The following is a 26,575-nucleotide window of genomic DNA, read 5'->3' as shown; positions in this document are numbered from 1 at the left end:
GACACTGAAATTGGAGTTTGGATGAATTGAGTTAAGATCCTAGTCCAAGAACCAACCCCTCCCCCAACACAAGATCTTAGGAAAATGAAGAAAGGGTAGTGAAAAGGGGGTCCATAGAAAAATTCCTAGAAGTAAAAGACCCTAACTCAGAGAGATGTAGAACCTCCAAAGAGAATATGATTTGGTCTCAAGCAAAAAAGACTTCCTTGAAGAAATCAGGAAGGAGTTTAAAAATCAATTGGAAAATTTGGGAAAAGAAACCCAAGAGAAGGTTAACACCTTGCAACAAGAAAACAAATCCTTGGAAAATACAATTGGACAAATGCAAAAAGAAAATAATTCTCTCAAAACCACAACTGGTGAAATGAAAAACTCTTACAAAAACAGAATTGACCAAGTGGAAAAAGAGTTGCAAAAGGTAAATGAAGAAAATTCCCTAAAAAAAAAGAATGGAGTCTGTGGAAACCAATGACTTCATGAGACAACAAGAATCTATTAAACAAAACCAAACAAATTGAAAAAATGGAAGAAAATGTAAAACACCTCATCAGCAAAACCACTGACCTCGAGAATAGATCAAGAAGAGATAACCTAAAAATTACTGGTCCTCCTGAAAACACTGAAGAGGAAAAAAGCCTGGACTCAATATTACAGGATTTAGTGAAGGAAAACTGCCCTGATATCATAGAACTAGAGAGCAAAATAGTTATTGAAAGAATACATCAATCCTCTCTGGAAAGGGATCCCAAAAAGAAAATGCCAAGGAATATTGTAGCCAAATTCCAGAATTATCAGATAAAAGAGAAAATCCTGCAAGCAACCAGAAAGAAACAATTTAGATACCAAGGAATCACAGTAAGGATTACACAGGACCTGGTAGCATCAAAATTAAAGGATCAAAGGGCCAGGAATGTGATATTCTGAAAAGCAAGAGAATTTGGAATGCAGCCAAAAACCCATTATCCGGCAAAACTGATCCTTCTCTTCCAGGGCAAAAGATGGACATTTAATGAAATAGGAGACTTCCAACTTTTCCTGATTAAAAGATTAGAGCTTAATAGAAAATCTGGACTTCAAACAGGAGACTCAAGAGACACATGAAAAGGTAAAATTAAAAAGGGGGGGGGAGAAAAAGAAAAAAAACTGTTATCAAAAAAAGATGAAACTGGCTATATCCCTACCTGGGAGAAAGACTTTAATAACTCTAGAGAATTATAACTCTATTACAGAGAATTCAATTAGCCAGAAGAGATGGACACTCTTGACTTATTCAAAAAATTGCTATACAATAAGATGAAACTGGCTGCATCCTTACCTGGGAGACTCTAATAATTCTCAATAATTGTAATTCTTTTTTATTTTAAGTTTTTGCAAGGCAAATGGGGTTAAGTGGCTTGCCCAAGGCCACACAGCTAGGTAATTATTAAGTGTCTGAGACCGGATTTGAACCTAGGTACTCATGTCTCCACGGCATGTGCTTTATCCACTATGCCACCTAGCCACCCCTCAATAATTGTAATTCTAGTAGAGAGAATATACTTAGCCAGAAGTGATGGACATTCATGACCTTTCCGTGACTCAGATAGAATGATTTAAAAACAATACCTCCTCTAAAAGGGGGACAGTAAAGAGATGGGAGAATGGAGGAGACTGAATAGGGTAAATCTCATTATATTAAGAGGTACAAAGGACCTATTGCAATAGAGGAGAAGAAGGGAGGAGGTGAGAACCACCTGAATCTTACTCTCATCAGATTGGCTTAAAATTAACATACATATACTCAGGTAAGTTAAGAAACTTATCTTACCTTTAAAGTATTAAAAGGGGAAAAGGGGAGGGGAAAGGAAAGGGGGAACCAATAGGAGGAAGGGAAGGAAGGAGGGGCAAAGGGAAAGGGGGAAAAAGGGAGGGGATTGGATATAGGAGGGCAAACACATTGAAGGTGGTGGTATTCAAAAACAAAATATTGGGGAATATGGATAAAGGGAAAAAAGGGGGAAAATACAGAGGGAAGATAACATGTAGGGCAATAAAGAGTTAGTAATTATAACTTTGAATGTGAATGGGATGAACTCTCCCTTAAAATATAAGTGAATAGCAGAGTGGATTAAAAACCAGAATCCTATAATATGCTGTTTACAAGAAACTCATTTGAAGCAGAGAGATACATATAGAGTAAAGGTAAAAAGTTGGAGCAAAATATATTTTGCTTCAGCTGAAGTGATAAAAGCAGAAGTAGCAATCCTTATCTCAGACAAAACAGCTGCAAAAATAGATATCTTTTAAAGAGATAAGGAACAAGGGTGGCTAGGTGGCACAGTGGGTGGAGTATCAGCCCTGGAGTCAGGAGTACCTGAGTTCAAATCTGGCCAAAGACACTTGATAATTGCCTAGCTGTGTGGCCTTGGGCAAGCCACTTAATCCCATTTGCCTTGCAAAAACCGAGAGAGAGAGAGAGAGAGAGAGAGAGAGAGAGAGAGAGAGAGAGAGAGAGAGATAAGGAAGGAAACTATATCTTCCTAAAAGTTACCATAGATAATAAAGGAATTTCAATACTGAATATGTATGCACTCAATGGTATAGCATCCAAATTCTTTTTTTTTAGGTTTTTGCAAGGCAAATGGGGTTAAGTGACTTGCCCAAGGCCACAAAGCTAGGTGTCTAAGTGTCTGAAGTCGAATTTGAATTCAGGCATTCCTGACTCCAGGGTCAGTGCTGTGCCACCTAGCTGCCCAATCCAAATTCTTAGTGGAGAAGTTGAAGGAGTTACAGGAAGACATAGACATCAAAACTCCACTAGTGGGAGACCTCAGCCTCCCACTCTCAGATTTAGATAAAATCTAACCATGAAATAAACAAGAAACAAGTTAAGGAGGTTAATAGATTGTTAGAAAACCTAGATATGATAGAGTTATGGGGAAAATTGAATGGGGATAGAAAGGAATATATTTTCTTTTCTGTAGTACATAGCACTTACACATTGACCATGTACTAGGGCATAAAAACCTAATAATCAATTGCAGTGAATATATTTTTCTCAGATCATAATACAATAAAAATCATATGCAATATTGGGCCAGGGAGATATAGACCCAGAACTAATTGAAAACTAAATAACCTCATTTTAAAGAATGAGTGGCTCAAACAGCAAATTACAGAAAGAATTAATTATTTTATCCTAGATAATGACAATAATGAAACAGCATATCAAAACCTATGGCATACACTCAAGATGGCTGTCAGGGAATATATTATATCTTTAAATGTTTATATGAATAAATTAGAGAAAGAGAAAATCAATGAACTAAATATGCAACTAAAAATTAGAAAAGGAACAAATTAACCCCCCCATTAAATACCAAATTAGAAATTCTAAAAATTAAAGGAGAAATTAATAAAATCAAAAGCAAGAAAACTATTGAACTAACAAATAAAACAAAAAAGCTGGTTTTATGAAAAAAGAGTAAAATTGATAAACCTCTGGTCAATTTGATTAAAAAAGAAAGAAAAATATTAAATTGCTAGTATCAAAAATGAAAAAGGTGAACTCACCACCAATGAGGAGGAAATTAAAGTAGTAATTCAGAATTACTTTTGCCCAACTCTACACCAATAAATTTTATAATCTAAATGAAATGGATCAATATTTACAAAAATACAAGTTGCCCAGGTTAAATGAAGAGGATATTAAATACCTAAATAACCCTATCTCAGAAAAAGAATTTCAGCAAGCCATTATTGAACTCCCTAAGGAAAAAATCTCCAGGGCCAGATGGATTCACAAGTGAATTCTATCAAATATTTAAGGAACAACTGGTTCCAATTCTATATAAACTCTTTGAAAAATAGGTGAAGATGGAACTCTGCCTAACTCTTTCTATGACACCAATATGGTGCTGATACCTAAACCAGGAAGAGTTAAAACAGAGAAAGAAACTATAGACCTATCTCATTGATGAATATAGATGCAAAAATCTTAAATCTTAGCAAAATGAGTACAACAAGTTATCACTAGAATAATACATTATGACTAGGTAGAATTTATTCCAGGAATGCAGGGTTGTTAAATATTAGGAAAATTGTCAGTATAATTAATTATATCAATAAAAACAATCAGAAACAATATGATTATATCAATAGATGCTGAAAAACTTTTGACAAAATACAGCACCCATTTCTACTAAAAACACTAGAGAGCTTAGGAATAAATGGATTGGGGGGGCAGCTAGGTGGTGCAGTGGATAGAGCACCAGCCCTGGAGTCAGGAGTACCTGAGTTCAAATACAGCCTCAGACACTTAATAATAACCTAGCTGTGTGACCTTGGGCATGTCACTTAACCCCACTGCCTTGCAAAAAAAAGCCTAAAAAATGGATTGTTCCTTAGAATAATAAGCAGTATCTATCTGAAGCTATCAAAAAGCATTATATTCAATGGGGATAGGCTAGAGGCATTCTGAATAAGATCAGGGGTGAAACAAGGATGCCCATCACCACTACTATTCAATATTATATTAGAAATGCTAGCTTCAGCCATAAAAGAAGAAAAAGAAATTGAAGGAATTAGAATAGGGAAGGAAGAGACAAAACTTTCACTCTTTGTAGATGACATGATGGTATATATACCTAGAGAATCCTAAAAAATCATCTAAAAAACCACTAGAAATAATTAGCACCTTTAGCAAGGTCTCAGGATATAAAATAAACTCTCATAAATCCTCAAAATTTCTATATATGACTAGCAAGATGCAGCAGAAAGAGCTAGAAAGAGAAATCCTATTCAAAGTAGCTTCACACAATATAAAATACCTGGGAGTCTACCTGCCAAGGCAGACTCAGAAACTTTTTGAAAACAATTACAAAACATTTCTCACACAAATAACATCAGATTTAAATAACTGGGCAAATATCAACTGTTCATGGATAGGCTGAGCAAATATAATAAAAAAATAAAAATGACAATTCTATCAGAATTAAACTACTTGTTTAGTGCCCTACCAATCAAAATTCTAAAAAAAATTACTTTAATAAATTAGAAAAAAAATTTTAAGTAAATTCATATGAAGAAATAAAAAGTCAAGAATTTCCAGGGATTTAATGAAAAAAATGTGCAAAAGAAGGTGGCTTAGCCCTACCAGATCTAAAATTATATTATAAAGCATCAGTCATCAAAACTGTCTGGCATTGGCTAAGAAATAGAGTGGTGGATCAGTGGAATAGATCAGTGGAATAGCAGGAATTGATTATAATAATCTGCTGTTTGATAAACCCAAAGACTCCAGCTATTGGGATTAAAAATTCTCTTTTTCATAAAAACTGTTGGGAAAATTGGAAGTTAGTATGAAAGAAACTTGGATTAGACCAACACTTCACACCCTATACCAAGATAAGATAAAAATGGATACAGGATCTAGACATAAAAAAATATTATAAGCAAGCTAGGAGATCAAGGAATAGTTTACCTGTCAAATCTATGGAAAGGGAAGCAGTTTACAACCAAGGAAGAGATGGAGAACATCATTAAAAACAAACTAAATGATTTTGATTACATTAAATTAAAAAGCTTTTGTACAGACACAATTATTGTAACCAAGATCAAAAGAAATATAGTAAACTTGGAAACAATCTTCCCAACTAATATTTCTGACAAAGGATTCATTTCTAAAATATACAGAGAACTGAGTCAAATTTTTTTTAAAAGACAAGCCATTCCCCAATTGACAAATGGTCATTGGATATGCAAAGGCAATTTACAAATGAGGAAATCGAAACTATCCATAGTCATATAAAAATTGCTCTAAATCACTAATTATTAGAGAAATGTAAATTAAAACATCTCTGAGGTACCACCTCATACCTCTCAGATTGGCCAATATGACCAGAAAGGACAATGATCAATGTTGGAAGGGATGTGGGGAATCTGGGACACTAATATATTGTTGGTGGAACTGTGAACTCATCCAACCTTTCTGGAGAGCAATTTGGAATTATGCCCAAAAGGCAACAAAAATGTTCATACCCTTTGGTCCAGCAATACCACTACTGGGCCTATACCTTGAAGATATTGTGCAAAAGGGTAAAAACATCACCTGTACAAAAATATTCACAACAGCTTTGTTTGTGGTGGCAAAGAATTGGAAATTGAGTGAATGTCCATCAGTTGGGGAATGGCTTAATAAACTGTGGTATATGTGGCAATGGAACAGTATTGTTCAATTAGAAAACAGGAGGGATGGGAATTCAGGGAAGCCTGGAAGGATTTGTATGAACTGATGCTGAGAGGGATCAGCAGAACCAGAAGAACATTGTACACCCTAACAGCAACATGGGAATGATGATCAACCTTAATGGACTTGCTCATACCAACAGGGCAACAATCAGGCACAATTTGGGGGTATTTGTGAAAAAGAATGCCATCTGTATCCTGAGAAAGAATTGTGGAGTTTGAACAAAGACCAAAGACCTGTAATTTAAAATAAAAATGTTATCTTATTATGTAATTCTGCTGTATCTCATACTTTATGTTTCTTCCTTAAGGATATGATTTCTCTCTCATCACATTCAACTTAGATCAATGCATACCAGGGAAATAATGTAAAGACTAAAGACTGTCTTCTGGGGGGGAGGGAAGCAAGATTGGGGGGGGAATTATAAAATTCAAAATTAATAAAATCTTTTAAAAAATGATCCTACTCCAGACACTTGCTAGTTGTGTGGTCCTAAATAATTTACCTCCTCTATTCTCTTTCTCTTTCCTTTCTTCCTTCTTTCTTCCCTACCTCCTTCTCTCTCTCTCTCTCTCTCTCTCTCTCTCTCTCTCTCTCTCTCTCTCTCTCTCTCTCTTTTTCAGTGGGTTGTGGGCAGTGGTAGGGGAAGAAAAACATGAAAGGTTGGGAATTTTTTAAATAATAATTTTTTAAAAAGAAAGTTATCTAACCTCTTAACCTCTCTTTACTCATCTATAAAATGAAGGAATTGTAATCATCAGACTGTAAGGTCTCCTTTATCTGTGAATCTATAACCTTAAGTCATATAACCTCTCTGAGACTGTTTCCTCCTCTTAAAATGATGGGGCTGGATTCAATGACCTCAAAAGTCCCTTCAGCTCTAAATCAATGATATGTTGTGTCTCTTTCTATTATAATATGCTACCTTACAAAGGAAGTCTTTATCATTTTCCAGGAGCTAAAAAAGTAAACTTCCAGATAAAAATGAAATATGAAATATGAAATGAAAAAACAAAAACAAAACCCTTTACCCCTTGCTCTCTTGAATCTCCAGAAACTGAGTATCTCAGAACTACAACCAGCATTAGATAACCCTAGAGCATGGAATCTGCTTTGTAGTTTCCTAGGAGGAAGAGAGCAGGGGGGAGTAGCAGTGGCCTAGTGCCCAACTGGCCAGAGTCCTGACAGCGTAAGAATCTACTAGACTTGATTTGTGGTAGCAGCCTGACCCCATGTGCTATAGTGATGCTAATCAGCACATTTCCTGGCCAGCTTCCCCCATTCCTGGAAACAGAATCACAGGTCAAGAATGAAGCTGCTGGGGAGGGAAAAGAAGCATCTGCTGCCCCACACAGTTAGCACCAAAGAGACATTCATTTAGAACTGAAAGGGACTTTAGTGGACATCTATCCAACCCCCTCATTTTACAGATGAGGAAATTGAGAAGAAGATTGTAGAGCTGAGATGTGAACCCTGGTCAAGTCTAGAGCTTGGTCCAATTCAACCACATCTCATTTCTCTGATTCAGCCTATGTGATTGAACTTTAGGTCACTTGAGAGAGGAGCCAATTTTGCCCTCTTTGAAACAGGGTGTGTGGAACTAGCCTCTGTTAAAGCACAGAATGAGGGAAGCTGAAAAAGGCAGACTTGACTCTTTCCTATTTGAAGTTATTAACCAAAGGGAAATTATCCAAGAATGTGTATTTGTCTGGAAATTGAAGACCAACAGGGTTAAGGATATCATGCTGCAGTCTACACACACACACACACACACACACACACTATACATATATATATACACATATAAAACACATATATGCCTATATTTATAGAGATATATATCTGTATATCTATATATGAATATAGACAGAAATAAGCATATTTATATCTATCTACAACATTCTCAACTAAAAGAACAAAAAAAGTGTCTGAATTCCCCAAGTAATAGGTAATCCCAAATGATAAGCTTGTGTTTGCATTGAGATTATACAACAATCCATCTATTGTTTCTCTAATATCCTTCTAAATCTATGATCCTATAATCTCTGGCAATGTTGTCATCACTCTTTCAGTGTCTCAGGTTTAAAATCTTGGAGAGCTATTTTTCTTTGTTTCATTTCTTTCCATACATTCAGTGCCAAGCCCAACATAGTCTTGAAACAGTCCTCTACTCTCCATTCACAACATGCCAGTTCAGGTCCTCACCTCTCACCTGAACCATCCTCAAAGCCTCTTAACTGGTCGGTCTTCTTGCCCCCATACAGAAATCAAATTAATCTGCAAACATTTGCTTAATGCAGACTTAATTCAAGTCTGACACTATTACTTCCTTGCTCAGAGATGATAACATGCTCTTTATTGCTCCCATTATTTATAGCATAAAATACAAACATCTTATCCTGTCATTCCAAAGCCTTCACAATCTTGTGCCAATTAAAATTCAAGCTATATCAGACCACTAGCTGTTCCTGGTTCTGATTTTGTCCTTTTCTACTTGGCCATGCTTCTCACTGCTTACCTGGAACACATTGTCTCCACATCACTTGCTATTTGAAATCCTTCCTTCTTTCAATTTCTGAGAACTTAAAGCTGGGGAAAGACCTTAATTTAGAGAGGATGCCTGTCTCCCAAACCATTGTCCTGATTGTTGCTTTGCCACTGGACTTTGATGACTCTGGAGGAGAGAGGGAGCCTGAAACTTTATGTAGTTCTGCCTCACTTAAACCCAAATCATACAATGTCAAAACATCATCCTCATGATGTCATTAGTCTTCTTTGAGAGCCAAGGATGAACAACAAAAGGTGCCATCTCTTCCATGAAGCTTTTCTTGACCTTTCCTTTCCTCTGGGCTCGGATAGAAGTGATCCTTTCTTTCCCAATTGCTCATTTCTTTCTCACAGTGATTAGATAGGCCCAGAGCCAGAATCATGAAAACCTGTGTTCACATCCTGCCTCAAACATTTACTGTGTGACCCTGGGCAAGTTACCTAGCTTCTCAGACTCAGTTTCTGCAAAAGCACCTACTTCCCAGGTTATGAGGGTCTAATGAGTTAATATATGAAAAATGATTTGAAAACTTCAAAGTGCTATGTAAATGGAGCTAGATACTATTTCTATTTGACCTTTCCTATGGAACTTACTTGTGAATTTGTCCTTGTCCCCTAGAACATAAGATTCCTGAAGGCAGGAACTCTGCCAGTTTTTAAGAGCAAAAACTATGTCCTTTTCATCTTTTGATACTCAGAATCAAGCATATTGCATATAGTAGGCATTAGGAACACTTGTCTAATCACAGATTGGATTGAAGGAGTGATTGCTTGGTTTTGTTCTGAGTATTCCAATTTATTTATACTTCAACAGAAAATGGTGGCAGTATGGTCAGATAGAAATTGTTAAAAAAAATCTGGGTTTTTAATGGATTTCAAGTTCACTAAGTCAGCACCCCAAAAGTTAAATATAATATTGTACTCTCTTAAGAGAGGCATCACTTCTAGGAATATAATACTACTAATGATAATGATGGTGGTTAACATTTATTTAGCACATTTATCTAATGCCAGATACTGGGCTAACTGCTTTACAATTATTATCTTATTTGATACAACAATCCTGGGAGATAGGTCTAATTATTATCCTCATTTTACAGGTGTAGAAGCTAAGACAAACAGAAAGTAGTTGACTTACCCAGGGTCATAAGTTAGTAAGTATCTGAGGTTATATTTGAACTCAGGTCTTCCTGATTCTAGGCTTGGCACCCTATCCACTGTGCCACCCAGCTGCCCTCTGACTATGGAGGTAATTGTCCCATTATGCTATATACTGTTAGACCTCATATGGAGTATAGGATTCAGTTCTGAGCACTATGTTCTAAGGATATGAATAAATGGGAGAGAATTCAGAGGAAGGCAATCTGGATGGTGAAGGGTCTTTGAGTTTATACCAGAGGAGGACTAGTTGAAAGACCCAGGTATATTTTGTCTAGAAATGAACAACAGGTTGAATATGACAGCTGCCTTCAAATGTTTATATTTGAATTGGTTGTTGTGGAAAAGAGATGAGATTTGTTCCTTTTGGTTCCACCAGGACTGAACCAAGAGTAATGGGTAGAAATTACAAAGAAGCACATTCATCCTCGATGTCAGGAAAAACATCCTAATAAATGAAGATGTTCAAAAGTAGAATGAGCTTCTTCAGGTGCTTCTTCTTTGTTGTTCGTCCTTTGTTTCCAAAGGAGACCAATGATATCACAGACATCTTTACTCGTGAGAGAATTGAATTTAAGTGAGACAGAGTTACATAAAGTTGCCAGCCTCATCAAAGTCCAGTGGCAAGATAAAGTTAAGATGACTGTTCTCTTTGATGTCTGTAGAAGCTGCTTCTGCTGCCTTCATAGACATTGGAACATCTACCCATTCCACTGGAGGAAGTCTTCACATGCTTGAGTGGGCACTCCCTAAGTCATTATGAGTTTGAGGCTTCTCAGTTACCCTCAACCTGGATTAACCCATTTTTCAAGTTAGTATACCAGAATATGGCTGTTGCATATGCTCCAGCTTCTTGGAGCCACAGGTAAGAATTAAGGGACAGGTCGACATTATGGAAGAGCAGCCCTGAAAAAGGCTCAGAAAGCCCTCCCATCAGTATTGCTAGTCCTTCTCTGAAAGTCTAATACATTCCTGGAGTCCTTCAAGCCAAGATTCAAAGGCCATTTGTCTGGTGTGTTCTAATGAGCATTTCTTTGGTATATGAATGAGACTAGATGATCCCTGAGGTCCTTTTCTACTCTCAAAGCCTGTGATTTCTTTTTTAGGCATGTGCTTATTTTCATGGAGTGAGGAGAGGAGGAGGAAGGGAAGTCTCTGATTATTTCATCCAACTCAGTGGCACCAGTTGGGGAGGCACTGTTTACAATATTAGATTTCTGTCAGGGTGGGCTGGGTTGGTTTGGGGGCTTGGGCCCTGTTCTCCAGGGAGTCCTCTGTCAGACGGCTGCTTTGTCTATCGGATAGGAAGACTTGAACTGTTGCCATTTCTAAATTGCGTTTCTAAATATTGACTTAATGGAGGGACCCAGAGTGTCATAACACAACTTACTGGGGCCATGAAAATGTTCCAGGCCTTGTGGAGAGGCCTGCAAAATGTCCTGTGCAGAGTGGGGGGAAGGAAGAGGTGGATCTGAGAAAAAGAAAAATGATCTAATGGTATTTAAGAGAGATGCCCCAGTCTGATTTTCTGGGGTAGATGCCTGATTTTCTTTCTGGCTCTCCTAATTTACTTGGCATGGTTGGAAAAGATCTGGGGGTTTTAAAAGACTCTCAATAAGACTCAGCTCCCCAAAATGAGATCTTGGGCTCCATTAAAAGAGGCATCACTACCAGCTAACATTTATATAGTGCCTCCTTTACACTAGACATTGTTCTAAGCACTTTATAATTAATATCCCATTTGATCCTCTTGTCAACTCTATGAAGTAGGTGGGGAGGTATCTCCCTTAATCTCCAAAAGATGAATGAACAGCCTCTGCATTATTGGCTTAAGGGGATGGAGGCAATGTATGGCCATTAATCACTCAACTGCAAATCAGCAAGAGAGGAAGGTGTTAATGATGTCCTCATAGGGGTCTGTAGCATCCTCTCCCCAGCTGCATAGCTCTCTTAAACCAGAGTTCCAAGCAGCATGCTTGGAGCTGGAGAGCTTTGTAATGCAGGGAGGTTGGTTGGAGCTTTGGGAGAAATGTAGTCCAGTAAAGAGAGCTCTGAGCCTGGAGTCAGGAAGACAGGAGTTCAGATTCAGCCTCAGACACTTCCAAGCTTGGCAAGTCACTTAATCTTGCCTTAGTTTCCTCATCTGCCAAATGAGCTGAAGAAGGAGATGGCAAACCACTTCAGTATTTTTGTCAAGAAAACCCCAAATGAGAGCACCAAGAGTTAGGCACAATTGAAATGACTGAACACCACCATCATATGGAACTCTGGATAAACAAGGTTATATATGTCAATCTAAGTAGTTTATGATAAAGCTGATGAAAGAGGAGAAGAAACTCCTTCTTCAGCCTCTGGGGGATAGCATGAGACAATGACTCTGGATGCAGAACCTCCCATCTTCATCTGTAAAATGAGAAAATTGGGTCTGGAGGGCTCGGGAGGTCTTCCATCTTTGGATCAACAATCCTTTAAAGATGATCTTCCACAGACCTGCAGAGGAAGAATTCAGTTTTATGGGGAAGACCTCTGCCTACTCATAGTATTGGGCTCTTCCTCTTCTTCTTCAGTTCCTTGGGAAAAGAAAGTCATGGAAGGAGACGAGTAGAGGGGGCCATCTCCCTATTTATAACATACATTGTCTGACCCAGAGGGTTGAGGCTATTTAGAGTGAAGTGCCTTGTGATCTTTGGGAAGGTTGCAGGGAAGTACCATAATAAATATCAATTATGGTGTCTCTCCTACGCAGGAAATGCTTGCAATAACTGAATGCTTACACTGAAGTACAGTATATTATCCTGTCTTTGTTCTCAATAGATTGGCACAGCTCACTCTGGCTTTCATAATAACACCATGAACTCACATCAACCCTTGTCATTTATGTATTCTCATATCTATGATCTCATTTTCATCTTGAAACAACCTAGTGAACAAACACTCCCCATTTTGAATAAGGAGGTGAAGAGTAGTGGAAAAAAACACCCTGGATTAGAAATCAAAGATCTGGGTTTGAAACCAAATTCGTCCAAAAATTCACTCTATGGCCTTGGAGAAGTCACTTTACCTGGATTAGCCTCAGTTTCCTCATCTTTAAAATTGACAGGGTTGGTCTAGGCAATGTCTAAGTTCCCTTTTAGCTCTAAATTCTGTGATGAAGTTGAACTTATGATCTTGATGAAAGTTAAGGGACTTAGCCAGTGGAGAGATTCAGCTGGTTTTCACCAGTTTGGCAGAACTGATACCTAATTTTATGTTGTTGGGTGAACTAGTTGTTAAATTGGCACTTGTTATCAGGGTTCTCTTTCTAAATCACAAATTTACATTCCTTACTCCTTTTTAGCATTCATCTGTTCAGTAGCATTTTCTAAGCTCCCATGGTAAAATTTATTCTGCCCATAGGTGAAAAAAATTGGCGGAACTATGCTTTTAATACATATTTATTCATTTCTTAAAACTCATTGATGAAATACTACATGTTTGTTACTTCAGTAAACAAACATAATGTAAAGAGAAAAAGTGCCAAATGATGGGCAGAGGGGGTTACAAGTTGTCATTTGTTTCCACTTTGTATTATGCCCCAAATTATCCTGAGAAATTATGAGTACGCTAGTATTCCCTGAATAGTGAAATCAATGGGAAGCTAGAACACAATGAACCAATAGAAATATAGATTTCAAGGATTATCTTATTGCTCATTTTGGAAGCCATGAAAGTAGAAGAAAAAAAAAGAGTTAGAATATATAAAATGAGTTTTGGTTTCACATATGTTCCAACATTGGTTGCTGTGGTCTTGTAGCTGCTTTTGTTCCATAAAGATACATTTGCTTATTGTGAGTAATATAATCTAATTGTGTATACCTCTTTTGTTGTTCTTATTTGAGTATTAAATGCATGAAATATCAAACTACCTTTCCCTATATCTTTTTGTATACTTAAAATGGTCATTAGGCAGAGAACTGGTTGCTAATTTATTTAAATTTCACCCCTGAACTTATCCTGTTAAGATGTGGCAAAACTGAGACTCAAATTCAGATCATCTGTATCTAAGTCACACCACGCTTACTTTTGGGTTGTTCAGCAATCATAATATTGCTTCTTTTCCATCAAAGGAATGAGGTAGGATAATATGGTGGAAAGACTTATCGTCTCAGAGTCTCAGATCTACCACTAATTAGATATACATCTATGGGCAAGTCACCCAAGTGGACCTCAATTTCCTCGTCTATAAAATGAGAATAATGCTTGTACTGCCTCATAAAATTGTGAGCATTAATTAATAGCTGAAATTTAAATAGCAAAATTTAAATTGCAAAAGACTTAAAAAAAATTACTCCTTACATCATTCCTGAGAGGTAGGTGCTATCAATAACCCCATTTTACAGAATAGGAAACTGAGTTTGAGAGAGGTTAAGTAACATTTTTCTTTATTCCAATATAGTACAGTATTTTTTTTATCATTTTATTTTTTATTTTATTTTTTCTTATTTTTTGAATTTTACAATTTCTCTCCCAATCTCACTTCCCTCCCTCCACCCCCCACAGAAGACAGTCTGATAGTCTTTACATTGTTTCCATGCTATACATTGAACAAAATTGAATGTGTTGAGAGGAAAATCATATCCTTAAAGAAAAATAAGATGTAAGAGATAGCAACTTACATAATACATAACTTTTTAAAAATTAAAGGTGATAGTCTTTGGTTTTTGTTTAAACTCCACATTTCTTTCTTGGGATCAAGATGGTATTCTCCATTGCAGATACCCTAAAATTGTCCCTGATTCCAATATGGTACACTATTGACCACACCATGCTTCTGCCTTTGAATGTGTTGACTACACCATTATTTGGTCATCCTGTAGGACTTTGACTTTTGAAGTCTTATTTTAATATTCTATGAGTTGACCTAAAAGGGATTTTGTCTTGGTAGGATAGGAGGATTTTAAGACACTAACCTGGCCAGTAATACATAGATACATTCCGTTTTGCCTTAGTCATGGTGACCCATAGTGGCTCTGATCCATTCCACCAGAGAGGCATCAAGCTGTCCTCGTTGACCCCAATGTCAAATGATTTGTTTGTATTAGGGTCCCACATGTAGTTTCCAGTCATCTGATGGACCTCACAGTGGCGACCTGTTTAAAATATATATATATATACACACATAAGGCTATTAGCTTCTTATTCATTCAAAGTTTGAAAGATCATTCATTTTTTATCAATTTAGTGCTTCATCCCACCCATTCCAATTGTCTCCTTCCTGAATTTTACCATATAGAAATAAATAAAAAGATTAATCAGCTTCAATATATTTAATATGTAAAAGTTGGAGTCAGTCTGAATAAGGGACATTTGTCAAATAAGAAGCTATTTTAATCCCAACAAGGACCAGAGTGTCCAAAAGTTCACAATTTGAACAAAAACTAAAGTCTGAATATGAAATGATATGTGAGCAATGAAATTATTTGGCCATTTCTCAATCTTCCCCCATTTCCTTTCTGTCATCTCTATCACCCAGGGCTTAAAGGAGACAAATGAAGATCTTGCCAAATCTGTACCATTCCTCAGAAAGGCCTTTTGACTTATGATGTGAGAACCTGTGGTGGTTTCAGTTGTTAGATGAAAAGGACTAGACTGAATTTTTTAAAACAAAGCAAAGAAACGAACCAGGAAGATGGAGTTCAATAACAAAGTGATTGTTGACTCTGCAGAGCTTCATCCAGAAGTAATAGGTACCCACCAACACAGCAAATGAATTCTATTAAGACATTCCACTTAAATATTTAATTTGGAGGTAAACCCATCAAATCTTTCAAGGAAGAATAACACAAACATTGGCAAGGCCCTCAAACACAGCTTCCGTTTTGGGCAGAGTCATTTGGCACCAGACTCAAATTCTCTGCTATGTTTAATCAAAGTTTTTTCTTTTTTTTTCTTTTCATTTATTTTCTTTTTTCTTTTTTTTTAAAAATGGAGTGGAAGAGGGAATAGCAGTTTGGTGGGCAAAAAGACTATAAAAGAAAAGTAGCCTCCTTCATCTAAGGAACTTGAGCAGTTCTGAAGTCATCCTCTGAAGACCTAGTCCACAGTAGATAGAATACTAGGCTTGGATTACAGGGGCCTGAGTCTGTGACCTCGATGTTAACCTTATTGGTCATCCTTTTCTTCAGCGGTAGAATAAGACGGTTGGACTAGAAATACATAAGGTCCCTTTCAGTTCTGAATCTATGGTCCTTTATGACTCCATGACTTCCAATATTGCTGATCTTAATGTAAGATCTGGCCTTCAAATCAGACTGAAGGCCAGTCTCCAACAGTTGCTAGTTGTGTGACTGAGGGCAAATATCTCTTGAGGCTCCATTCCCTCATGTGGAAAATACTTGCCCATACCCTTTACCTGGCATACTTTAGGTATGTGGAAAGTGCTTTGGAAAACTTAAAATCTGATAAGGGATGTCCCCAAAAGCTTTGGTTTTTAAAACTTGGAAAATTTCACATTCCCCAACTCTGCCATATTCTTTGTAGCACAGTCACTAAGGGTTCAGGTGAATGAATTTTTAAAAGCTGAACTAGGACTTTAGCTTAAACTAAATGAATGTTAGTTGTGATCACTAGTTGCTTGATTTGAAACACACTGATGGTGTAGGGTGGAGGTGAGACCACAGCATATCAATCTGAATTCTGGTTCTGCTGTTTGCTATCTCTGTTAGCATGGGTAAGTTACTCATCTCTCTGGGTCTCAAGTTTCCTTAATGTGTAAAATAAAGGGATTGAACTCAAGGGCCTAAATTTTCTTTCTAGACCTATGATCCTATAAAGCATTATTCTCAGCCAGGATTCCACAATTGCTGCTTGAGAGAAAATTGAGGCAGTTAAGACAGCATTGCCTACTACATTTTAGTTGGTGTGTAATCTCCTTGGAAAAGTTTGTATTGCTTTAATTTGTAGTTCTCTAATCAATATAATGATTTAGAGCATTTTTATGAGACATAAACTGTTTTGATTTTTTTTTATCTAAAACAGGTCTGTTCATATCCTGCAACCATTTATCAGTTGAAGAATGATTTGTATTCTTTTGTTTTAGGTTTTTTGCAAGGCAAATGGGGCTAAGTGGCTTGCCCAAGGCCACACAGCTAGGTAATTATTAAGTGTCTGAGACCAGATTTGAACCCAGGTACTCCTGACTCCAAGGCCAGTGCTTTATCCACTACGCCACCTAGCCACCCCAATAATTTGTATTCTTATAGATTTTATAAAGTTTTATATATTTGAAATATGAGTCTGAAAAACTGTCTATATAGTTTTTTCCTCAATTTTCTCTTTTCCTTCTGAATTTGGTTCAGGCCTTCCTAGGCCTTGATTTTCTCTTTTATAAAATGAAGGATTTGGACAACCAGTGGTGTCAAACTCAAATAGAGATAAGGGCATTAAACTGTACATTAAAAAAACTCTTCAGGTTTTATATTGACCTGGAAAATTCCATACTGGAATTCATATATTGCTTCCTGAAATGCATTTGGAAGACTCAGATTCACTTCATTGTGGTGGACTTCTTAGTTCCTTTGTTTAAGTAGCTTTCAGTTCCAAAACTCACTCTAAAGGTTCACATCAGCACCTACTCTTGGAGAGATGTCCAAGTCACAGGGGTTAAATGAATTGTCTAGAGCCATGCTGATGGGTCATCCTAACTCACTACTCAAATGTCCAAGTTTTACATATAAAATATAATCCTGTGATCTTCTCATAGTCCTCCTGGTTGCTTACTTTGACTTTCAGTAAAATATCTACACTCTCTCCATGAGTTCTTCAGACCTCTAAAACTGGCAACTACTCTTCTTTCTTGAGGATATCCTTGGAAGTTAATCTCATCTAATTTACCCATTCATAACAGTTCTTTGTACTATGAAATAACAGAAGAAAAGCATTTTGCAAGCTTAGACTACTATCACTAGACCTCTAGACTGGGCTCTCCAGGAAAAAAGAAAAGCAACAAATCCCCCCCCCCCAAATCCTCATGTGTATACACACACTGCATTATTAACATTTCTTAAGTCTAGAGAGTAACAGAATAACATTTGATTTGTGTAGTTGCTGGTACTGACACTGATAATTTAACATGAGCTTTCAAGCATTCTTAATTGGTGCCAGCCCAGCTCTGGCTTACCTAATGCTTTAGGATTCACAAAGTATTTTTCTTATAGCACCTCTGAGGAAGGTAGAGCAAGATTCACTAACCTCATCTGACAAATGAGAAACCTGATGCTAAGAGAATTTCATAGATCATTTATCTAGAGCTTAAAAAAACCTCAGAGACTATCTAGTCCAACTCCCTCATTTTACAGATGAAGAAGCTGAGGCTCCAGGAAGGTCTTTTCTGGGGGCCTGTTATTCCATTTATTCCTCATGGTACAGCTCATATCTAGTTTTCCTCAGATGATAATTGTAAATAAAAGCACTTGAGGTACCAAATATATATTGGTTACAGGACAGCCTTCATTTCACCCTATAGGAAATGCACTTGAGTTGCAAAGATGCAGAAGAGTTGTAATAGATTCAGAATGATTTGCCCAAGTTTTACAGGAATTAAATGTAAGAGTTAAGACACAAACCTGGTTTGTGTTTGAGTTTGAATACAATATCTATTCTACTACAGCAGGCTATCTAATAACAATATAAGGGAGTGATTTATTCTAACTCTCAAAAGAACTTGGGTTACCTAAAACTGTAAGAGAGATATGAGAATGGGGGTTTGCTGGGTTTCTGTTGCTGTTTGCTGGGATGAATTGTCTTTGAAGACGGATGTTAGGATCTGCATTTTTTTCCCTTTAAGTCTTCATGGGTAAAATAGCTTCACATAGCAAGATGGGCACTATTTACCAGACTCTTCACTCAGCCCTGCATTTAAATTGTAGGGTTCTCCCTGTCAGTTCTTCATCACGGATACATTCTTAATCCCCAATGGCTTTCTTTTGTTCTGAGAAGGGCAGCCCTTTGTAGAAGGCAGCAGGAGGAATTTGCTCACAGTCTCCCTGTCTATTCAGAATCCTTTCCCCCTTGCTAAGATGTTTTTCCCTCTCATGAATATGCCTGTGAATGGAACCTGATCCAGTGATTTCCTCAGCTCTTGTCCTTTGAATAAAAGTGGCAGTAAAAGAATAAAAAAAAAAGAAAGAAAGAAGTGTCAGCTTCTGGTGCATTCATATGGGGGCTACCTGACCCTTCCTTATCTACTCTGATTTGTCTGGGCCTCTTCCTGAGTGTGTTCCAGACAGGCCCTTAGTTGATGGTCTAACCTGCCTAGTTCTCAATCTAGGACTCTGGTAAAGACATGTCAACTTTCTAGTGTAAGCATTTACAGCACTGTACAGCAGTGACCATTGTAGAGATAGTCTGACTTCTCTTAGCAAGTCTGTTAAACTTTAAAATCAGGGCAGGTGGATGTTGTTATTGTTTTTCTTTAGTCACTTTTCAGTCATGACCAATTCTTTGAGACCCCATTTGGGATTTTCTTGGCAAAGATACTAGAGTAGTTTCCATATTCTTCTCCAGCTTATTTTACAAATGAGGAAACCGAGGCAAATAGAGTTGTGTGACTTGCTCAGTCATACAACTAGTAAGTGTCTGAGGCTGGATTTGAATTCATGAAGAGGAGTCTTCCTGACTCTAATCCACGCACATTGTGCACTGTAACCCAAAATGAAAGGGGATAGCTTCCAGAATAGATTCCTATCTGAAACTTCTTGTTGCTTTGCAGGTTCTTTATTCAGAGAAACCAAAGGAATGCTGATGAGGCTTGGAGAGATTTATATCTGTTTACTGAACAGCCTTGGTGACAGGAGGCTTTAGGGTCAAGTCCATATATAAATCTGTCTGCTTAGCCCAAGTTCCTAGTCCGCTTCTCTCTCTTGTCTGGTCTGTTCCATGTCCACATCACCCACTGTCTGCTCTACCTGCAAGCTACTGTCCACTTGGTTTGCCCCTAGCCTGCACAATTATAGGGTCATATAACATCATGCCAAATCTGAGACTTACACAAGTATCATAAACTATAAACAAGGTATGTAACTGGTTATACCAATTCCATCTACGAACTTCTGGCTTCATTGTATAATCATTACCAAGTGAATGTTCAGATATGGTTTTTACATCCGGTAAAGTTGGACCATTGTGATTAAGTAAGATTCATATTCACATCAAGGCCAAATGGCTTGGCTCACACAAATGAAATTAATTTTATTAAAATAGTGACCAAAATATTTTAAAACAAACAAGTTCATAGGTTTCAGTTAAGAACCCCTGATTCAAGACTGAAAACTACTCATGGGGACTTTATTCTAATAATGTCTACAACACTGTTCAGTGTATGGTGATTAAATTAAAAAAGCTGTAGATGATCTTTCTCAGGGAACCTGGAGGGATATGTTAAATGGACTTCTATTTGCTGGGATCTCCCAGAATTCTAGAACTGACTTTTTTTTAACTAATTAAAGCCCCTATCCTACCCCAGCCCAGGACCTAGCTGGGTCAGTCAACCAGACATTGCTAGGTGGGTTAGAAGTAGGAAGGAGCTTACATTCTAACAGGAGAAACCACATATACATACACAAATATAATTATTTATAATAATAGTTAGCATTTATATAACTCTTCAAGATTTAAAAAGTTTTTATATGGATTATTTCATTGGAACCTCACAACTCTGGGAGGCATGTTCTATTAGTATCCCCATTTTACAGGTGAGGGAACTGAGGTAGATTGAGAACAAGTAACTTGGGGGGATTTGAACTCAGATCTTTCTGACTCCAGATCTAATGCTCTCGTCCAATCAACTATACCACCTAGCTGTCACTGTATACAAAGTAGATAAAAGGAAGCTTTGAGAGATTGGGGAGACACAAGTTGCTGAGGCATCAGGAAAGACTTTGTAGGAAAAACATATTTGAGTTGAATCTTCAGGGAATGCTACAATCTTTTGTGTTTTTTTAAAAAATCATTGAAGCTCCATCATATAGAGGTTGATAGAATTGTAATGAAACTAGTGTGAAGAAAAGAGTTAATGCATTTAAGGCAAAAAAATATGGGTTCAACAATTATTGTTTTATTAGAAACCAGGAGGGATAGGAATTCAGGGAAGCCTGGAGGGATTTGCATGAACTGATACTGAGCAAGAGGAGCAGAACCAGAAAAACACTGTACATCCTAACAGCAACATGGGGGCAATGATCAGCCTTGATGGACTCACTCATTCCATCAGTGCAACAATTAGGGACAATTTGGGGCTCTCTGCAATGGAGAATACCATCTGTATCCAGAGAAAGAACTGTGGAGTTTGAACAAAGACCAAGGACTATTAGCTCAAATTTAGGAAAAAAACCCTAGTATCTTATTGTCTGATCCTACTATCTCTTATACTTTATGTTTCTTCCTTAAAGATATGATTTCTCTCTCATCACATTCAATTTGGATCAATGTATACTATGGAAACAATGTAAAGACTGACAAATTGCCTTCTGTGGGGGGTAGGGGAAGGGAAGTAAGATTAGGGGGAAAATTGTAAAACTCAAAATAAATAAAATCTTTTATAAAAATAAAAAGATTTGTGATAAAGAATCATAAAAAAATCTGGGTTCATTTCCCCCCTCAGCTACTCATTCCTAAAATGCCTGACTGATGGATGGATGGATAGACAGACAGACAGACAGACAGATGGACAAATGGATGTTTGACTGGCTGGATGGCTGGCTGGATGGATGGAGGAATGTATAGATGGATGGATGGATGGATTGGTGAATAAATGTTTATTAAGTTTAGACAATATGCCTAGTAATATGTTAAGAAAAAGTGAATTGGCCCCTTGCTCTCAAGAGGCAGCACATATATAAGGTTTCAGCTGTAAGTATCTGAGGCTGGATTTGATGTCAGCTAACTCTTTAACAGAGTAGAATTTTAGGATAAGTCACTCAGTAAGTCAGCAAGCAGTTACTGAACACCTCCTATGGGCCAAGTACTGTGCTAAAGTATACAAAGAAAGGCAAAAAATAAAAATCAAAGTTTCCTCAACTGTAAAAGGGGAATCATAGTAGCATCTATTTATCAGGATTGTTGAAAAAATGAGATAATATTTGGAAAAAATACACTTGGCACAGTCCTGCCACAGAGTAGGAGCTTAATAGATGTTTTTTTTTCCCTTTACTCAAAATATACCACCATAATCTCCAAATGCAAAAACTCAGCAAACTCGGGGCAGCTAGGTGGCAGAGTGGCTAGAGCACCAGCCCTGGATTCAGGAGTACCTGGGTTCAAATCTGGTCTCAGACACTTAATAATTACCTAGCTGTGTGGCCTTGGACAAGCCACTTAACCCCATTTGCCTTGCAAAAACCTATAAAAACAAAAACAAAAACTAAAACCTCAGGAAACTCAAAACTCAGCTGTCCAAATGTATTCTCACTTTGAACACATCTTAAATATACCCAATACTTTTCTATCATAGGCAGCCTTGTAGTGGAATGAATAGAATGTCAGGTCTGTAGTCAGGAAGACTTGAGTCAAATCTGCCCTTAGACACTTACTAACTGGGTGATCCTGGCAAGTTGCTTCACCCTGTTTGCCTCAGTTTCATCATCAGTAAAATGAGTGGGAGAAGAAATGGAAAATCACTCTAATATCTCTGCCAAGAAAATTTCAAGTAGGGTCATCAAGAGTTGGACACAACTGAAAATGACTAAAGAACATTTTTTACCACACTGCCATGCCTACAATGCTCAGATTGGAGTTCAATCTATCAAAATGTCACAAGAACATATGCCAAGTCTCTGATTACTTCCTGATTCATTGAAATGAAGTCTCTTCCTTTCCAACTTGCAAGGAATTGGAAAGAACCTCTTCCACTGAAGCTACTCTCAAAATAACAAGAGATGGGAGGAAAATTTGCTACAGAAGAGGCCCACCTGGGTTTCTCTTTTCTCTACCAGTCACCACCATCGATCTCCTGTCTGGTAAGACCTCTGCTTTAGATTATATTTTCCCACTCTTGTCAGAGGCAGAGCTAGAACTTTTTCTTCCTGGGACAGGCTTCATAAAACAAACCCTGACAAAAAACTTGCAAAATGCCTTCAGATCAATTTTTAAGACAGTATGAGTCAGAGTCTCCTCCAAATAAGAAGATGAGAAACTCTGGGACACAGTGAGGATGTAGGGGAAGACACCCGGGATATGTCAATTTGAATCACATCTGGTAACTTCTTATTTAGGAGAATTATTCTTGTTATCTCAGTGCTGTATATACTGTTGCTTCTATACTGCTGAGGGAGTGAAAGTTATGTCTATGCCCTCTAGGATATGGTGTCCTGGGGAAAAGCCTCAACTGTGCTTTTCTTGATTATTTTTGATATATAGAATGGAGAAAAAATCCATACGTATCCATCTCCCTTTCTTTGGTCAGCATGGATGAATGAATGAATGAATGAATGAATGAATGAATGAAGTTATTGAGCTCTGATTATCCAGCACTGTGCTAAGTAGACTATAGTTACAAATACAGAAGCAAGGAGGAGACAGCACATGTAGCATCTGTCTTTCTTCTCTTTTTGCTCCTCCTGAAAGTTTGTGTTCCCTTTTTCCTATTTTCCATTTTAATTTGCATTCTAATCAGTAACTGGCTCTTAAGACGATTTAAAATGTTGAATATTAAATTTCATGGAACAACAATTCTTTATGGAAGAATGTAGATAGATCACTAAATCCTCTGGTACTTGAATTTCTTGACAGTAAGATTTGCACACATACACACATATTATGACATGGTTATTCTAGCACTGCTTGTGTCAGAACTGTACATTCAAACACCTCATCAAACACAAATTCTGATAACCACTTGGGGCTCTTTAATTGCATGTTGTATACAACTTTAACCTGGTGTCATTGATACACCCCAGCCTAATGCTAAAGAGCGATTTAAATTCCTACAGTCGTTGTGTAGAATTTTCGGAGCTGAAAAGAAGTTCATTTTATCAATGACAAAGTGAAACATATGGGTTAAAGTGACTTGTTCAAAATCATTGGGTTCATTAACTAACTAGGGACAGGGTAGGGAGAGCATAGATTCATAATATAGAGTTAGTTCCAAGGCCATCTAGTCTAACTTCCTTCTCTGTTTCATTGTGTCTGCTATCTATGGGAATTCCTCAGGGTTTTGTCCAGGGTCCTCTTTTCCCTCTAGGACTATTTCACCTCCTATTGATGCTCTCTCTGTTTTGTTTGTACATAGTTATTTACATGTTGTCTTCCCCATTAGACTATGAGTCTTTGAGAGCAGGGACTGGGTTTTTTTGCTTTTTATTTAATATTCCCAGAATTTAGTCCATGATAAGGAAACAGGCAAAGAGAGCCATGATTTTCCCATGCTCACAGGGGTAACAATCATCAAAGTCTGAATTTGAACCCAGACCCTATGGCTAGAGCTGAGACTTATTTCATTGTTTCCAGTGTTTATAGGATAAATTTTAAAGCTGGCAAAGATGTCAAGAGAGTATCTGCTTTATTTACCACAGACAGGTGGAGTGTGATTTTACAGTGCATTTTACAGATTAGGTGACTGAGGTCTGGATTTTGCCTTGTCCAAGGTCACATAGCTAGAGACTAACGGGGTGGAGGAGTTCTTAGAAACCAAATCTCCTGTCTTCTAGTGCAATGATTAGTCCAATAGCCCCTTTGAAAAGTAGAACAGACATAACAGCTGTACTTTGATGCATAAAAAGACTGCTAATTTAGGGGCAAAACAGTTTGACTGTCTTGTTGGACAATTTTTAATTGGCCCTGTAAACATGCATATTAAAAAATGCAGATACTTAGCTTGCTATACATACTAGTCTTCTGTACCATACAAAAGCTTTCTGAATTCCTGAGTAGTGAATATCTCTTAGTTAATCCTCTACTAAGTTTATACTCCAATACAATTTCATATGTATTCCCTTTTGACAGCTCATAATAATGTCTGTGAAGTATCTAAAAAGAAAGTTGAAAGAGAAAAATACAAAATCCAGGATCTCCTACACACACACACACACACACACACACACACTCAAATCTCACTTATTAATCAAATTCAACAATATTGTGTTAACTGAATGTAGTTAATAGGTACCTTGTTTTTGTTGCCATGGCTCCATTTGGCAGTCTGGTGGAGCCTGTGGAAACCCTTCTCTGAAAAATGTTTTAGAATGCATAACATAAAATACATAGGATTACAAAGGAAACCAATTATACTGTAATACATGTGGCAATATTATTTTTAAAAACAAATTCTCATATCTCTTGTCATATGTTGAAAAAATTTCCTCAAAATGGAGATTCCAAGAGGAAACCACCCATGTAAAAAGGTACCATAAAGAACTTCCAGGCTAAGGAAAGCATAGGGAATGAGGGAACTTTTAGAGTACAGCATGGTGGCAATTTATAGAGTCAAATTTAGGGTGAGGAAAGGAAGAAATCAATAAGGTTTTGGAATTGATGGCACAGCAAAACATGTAGAGGGCAGATAGTTCTCAGCTTCTCATACTTTTGCTGTATGTGAATCTATTCATAAAATTTATTCAGTAAAGCCACCATCATGGCCAAAACTATCCTAGGTTATGGCAACTCTGAAACAATTGAATAAGGGGATATATGACCTGAGCTTTAGCTAGTAGTTCTAATACAGGAGTATGTGGTAAGGCAAATTCATTGTAGGAAGAATAAAGAGATTTGAGAATAAAGTCTCATAATAAAGTCTTTTTTTCTCTCTGAGAATGAGGAATGCTCTTATGTCCTCTATGGCAGGCTGTCCAATTGAGTCAAGCATGGAGAGGGAATGTTCACACTCCAGACATTATGTCTGGATTGGGACCCTATGATATCGTTGAAGACTGATGCACATCTTCAACACATCAGGGAAGAAGTAGGTAGGAACCTTTAAGAAGCTCCCTCACCATTGATACATCATAGGACTGTGAGCTCACTTCTAGGGGTCCAAGCAAGCCCTCTACTGCTATTCTATGTTAGTGTCTAGAATAAAGCTCTGATTTACCCCCACCCCCACCCCAAGCATAGATCTTGCCTTTTTAGCATATCATCATCCCCAAAACTACATTTGGGTACAAAATGAGGATGAGACAAAGTAGGGAAGAAGGAAGGAAGGAAAAAAAGGGAGGGAGCAAGAATGAATTTAATGATCTTTTCATTTATCAGACTCTCGTTCTTTAGCATACACTGACTTTTCCAACTTCAGAACAATGTAATGAACATTTTTTGTTTCTTCTGTCTGGTTCCTAGAATTTGGTTACCCCGTACTCTGGCTTGATCTTGTATGATTTCCTGGTTTACTCTCTTGGCTCAGGACTTGCCTCATGTTCTTTTTTTCTCTAAGAGGATTCTTTTCTTTGGTCGTTGAAAGTTGCCTCTGATCTCTGATCAGTTGAGAGGCAGGAATTGGAGCAAGTGAATCTGTAACCCACAGTATAAAAGGCTAAAATGGATTGACGATGTTCCATTAAATCTACAAGTATAGACATAAGCTGAACCCTTCTCTGTCTGAACAAGACTTTCAACTCTTCTTGGTGTGGTTTATATTTTCATTTATTTATTCTTTCATTCATTTGACAATATTAAGAT

General features: G+C 37.4%; 1 protein-coding gene across 3 annotated transcripts in view; it reads right to left on the bottom strand.

Moving 5' to 3' along the window:
- Positions 1 to 26,575, bottom strand: part of ENPP6 (ectonucleotide pyrophosphatase/phosphodiesterase 6) — a 170,081-nt gene that overhangs the window by 89,901 nt on the left and 53,605 nt on the right. For 2 of the 3 annotated variants that reach the window (XM_074228899.1, XM_074228900.1), the window contains exon 2: positions 14,881 to 15,060. The exons of the other annotated variant lie outside the window; for it this stretch is intronic. In XM_074228899.1, coding sequence (XP_074085000.1) covers positions 14,881 to 15,060 — 180 coding nt within the window. The remainder of the gene's footprint in view (positions 1 to 14,880; positions 15,061 to 26,575) is intronic. 3 annotated transcript variants of the gene reach the window in all.

The sequence above is a fragment of the Macrotis lagotis genome, chromosome 3 (assembly GCF_037893015.1).
Source record: "Macrotis lagotis isolate mMagLag1 chromosome 3, bilby.v1.9.chrom.fasta, whole genome shotgun sequence".
NCBI classification, from domain to species: Eukaryota; Metazoa; Chordata; class Mammalia; order Peramelemorphia; family Peramelidae; genus Macrotis; species Macrotis lagotis.
This window is presented reverse-complemented; position numbering and strand designations above follow the sequence as displayed.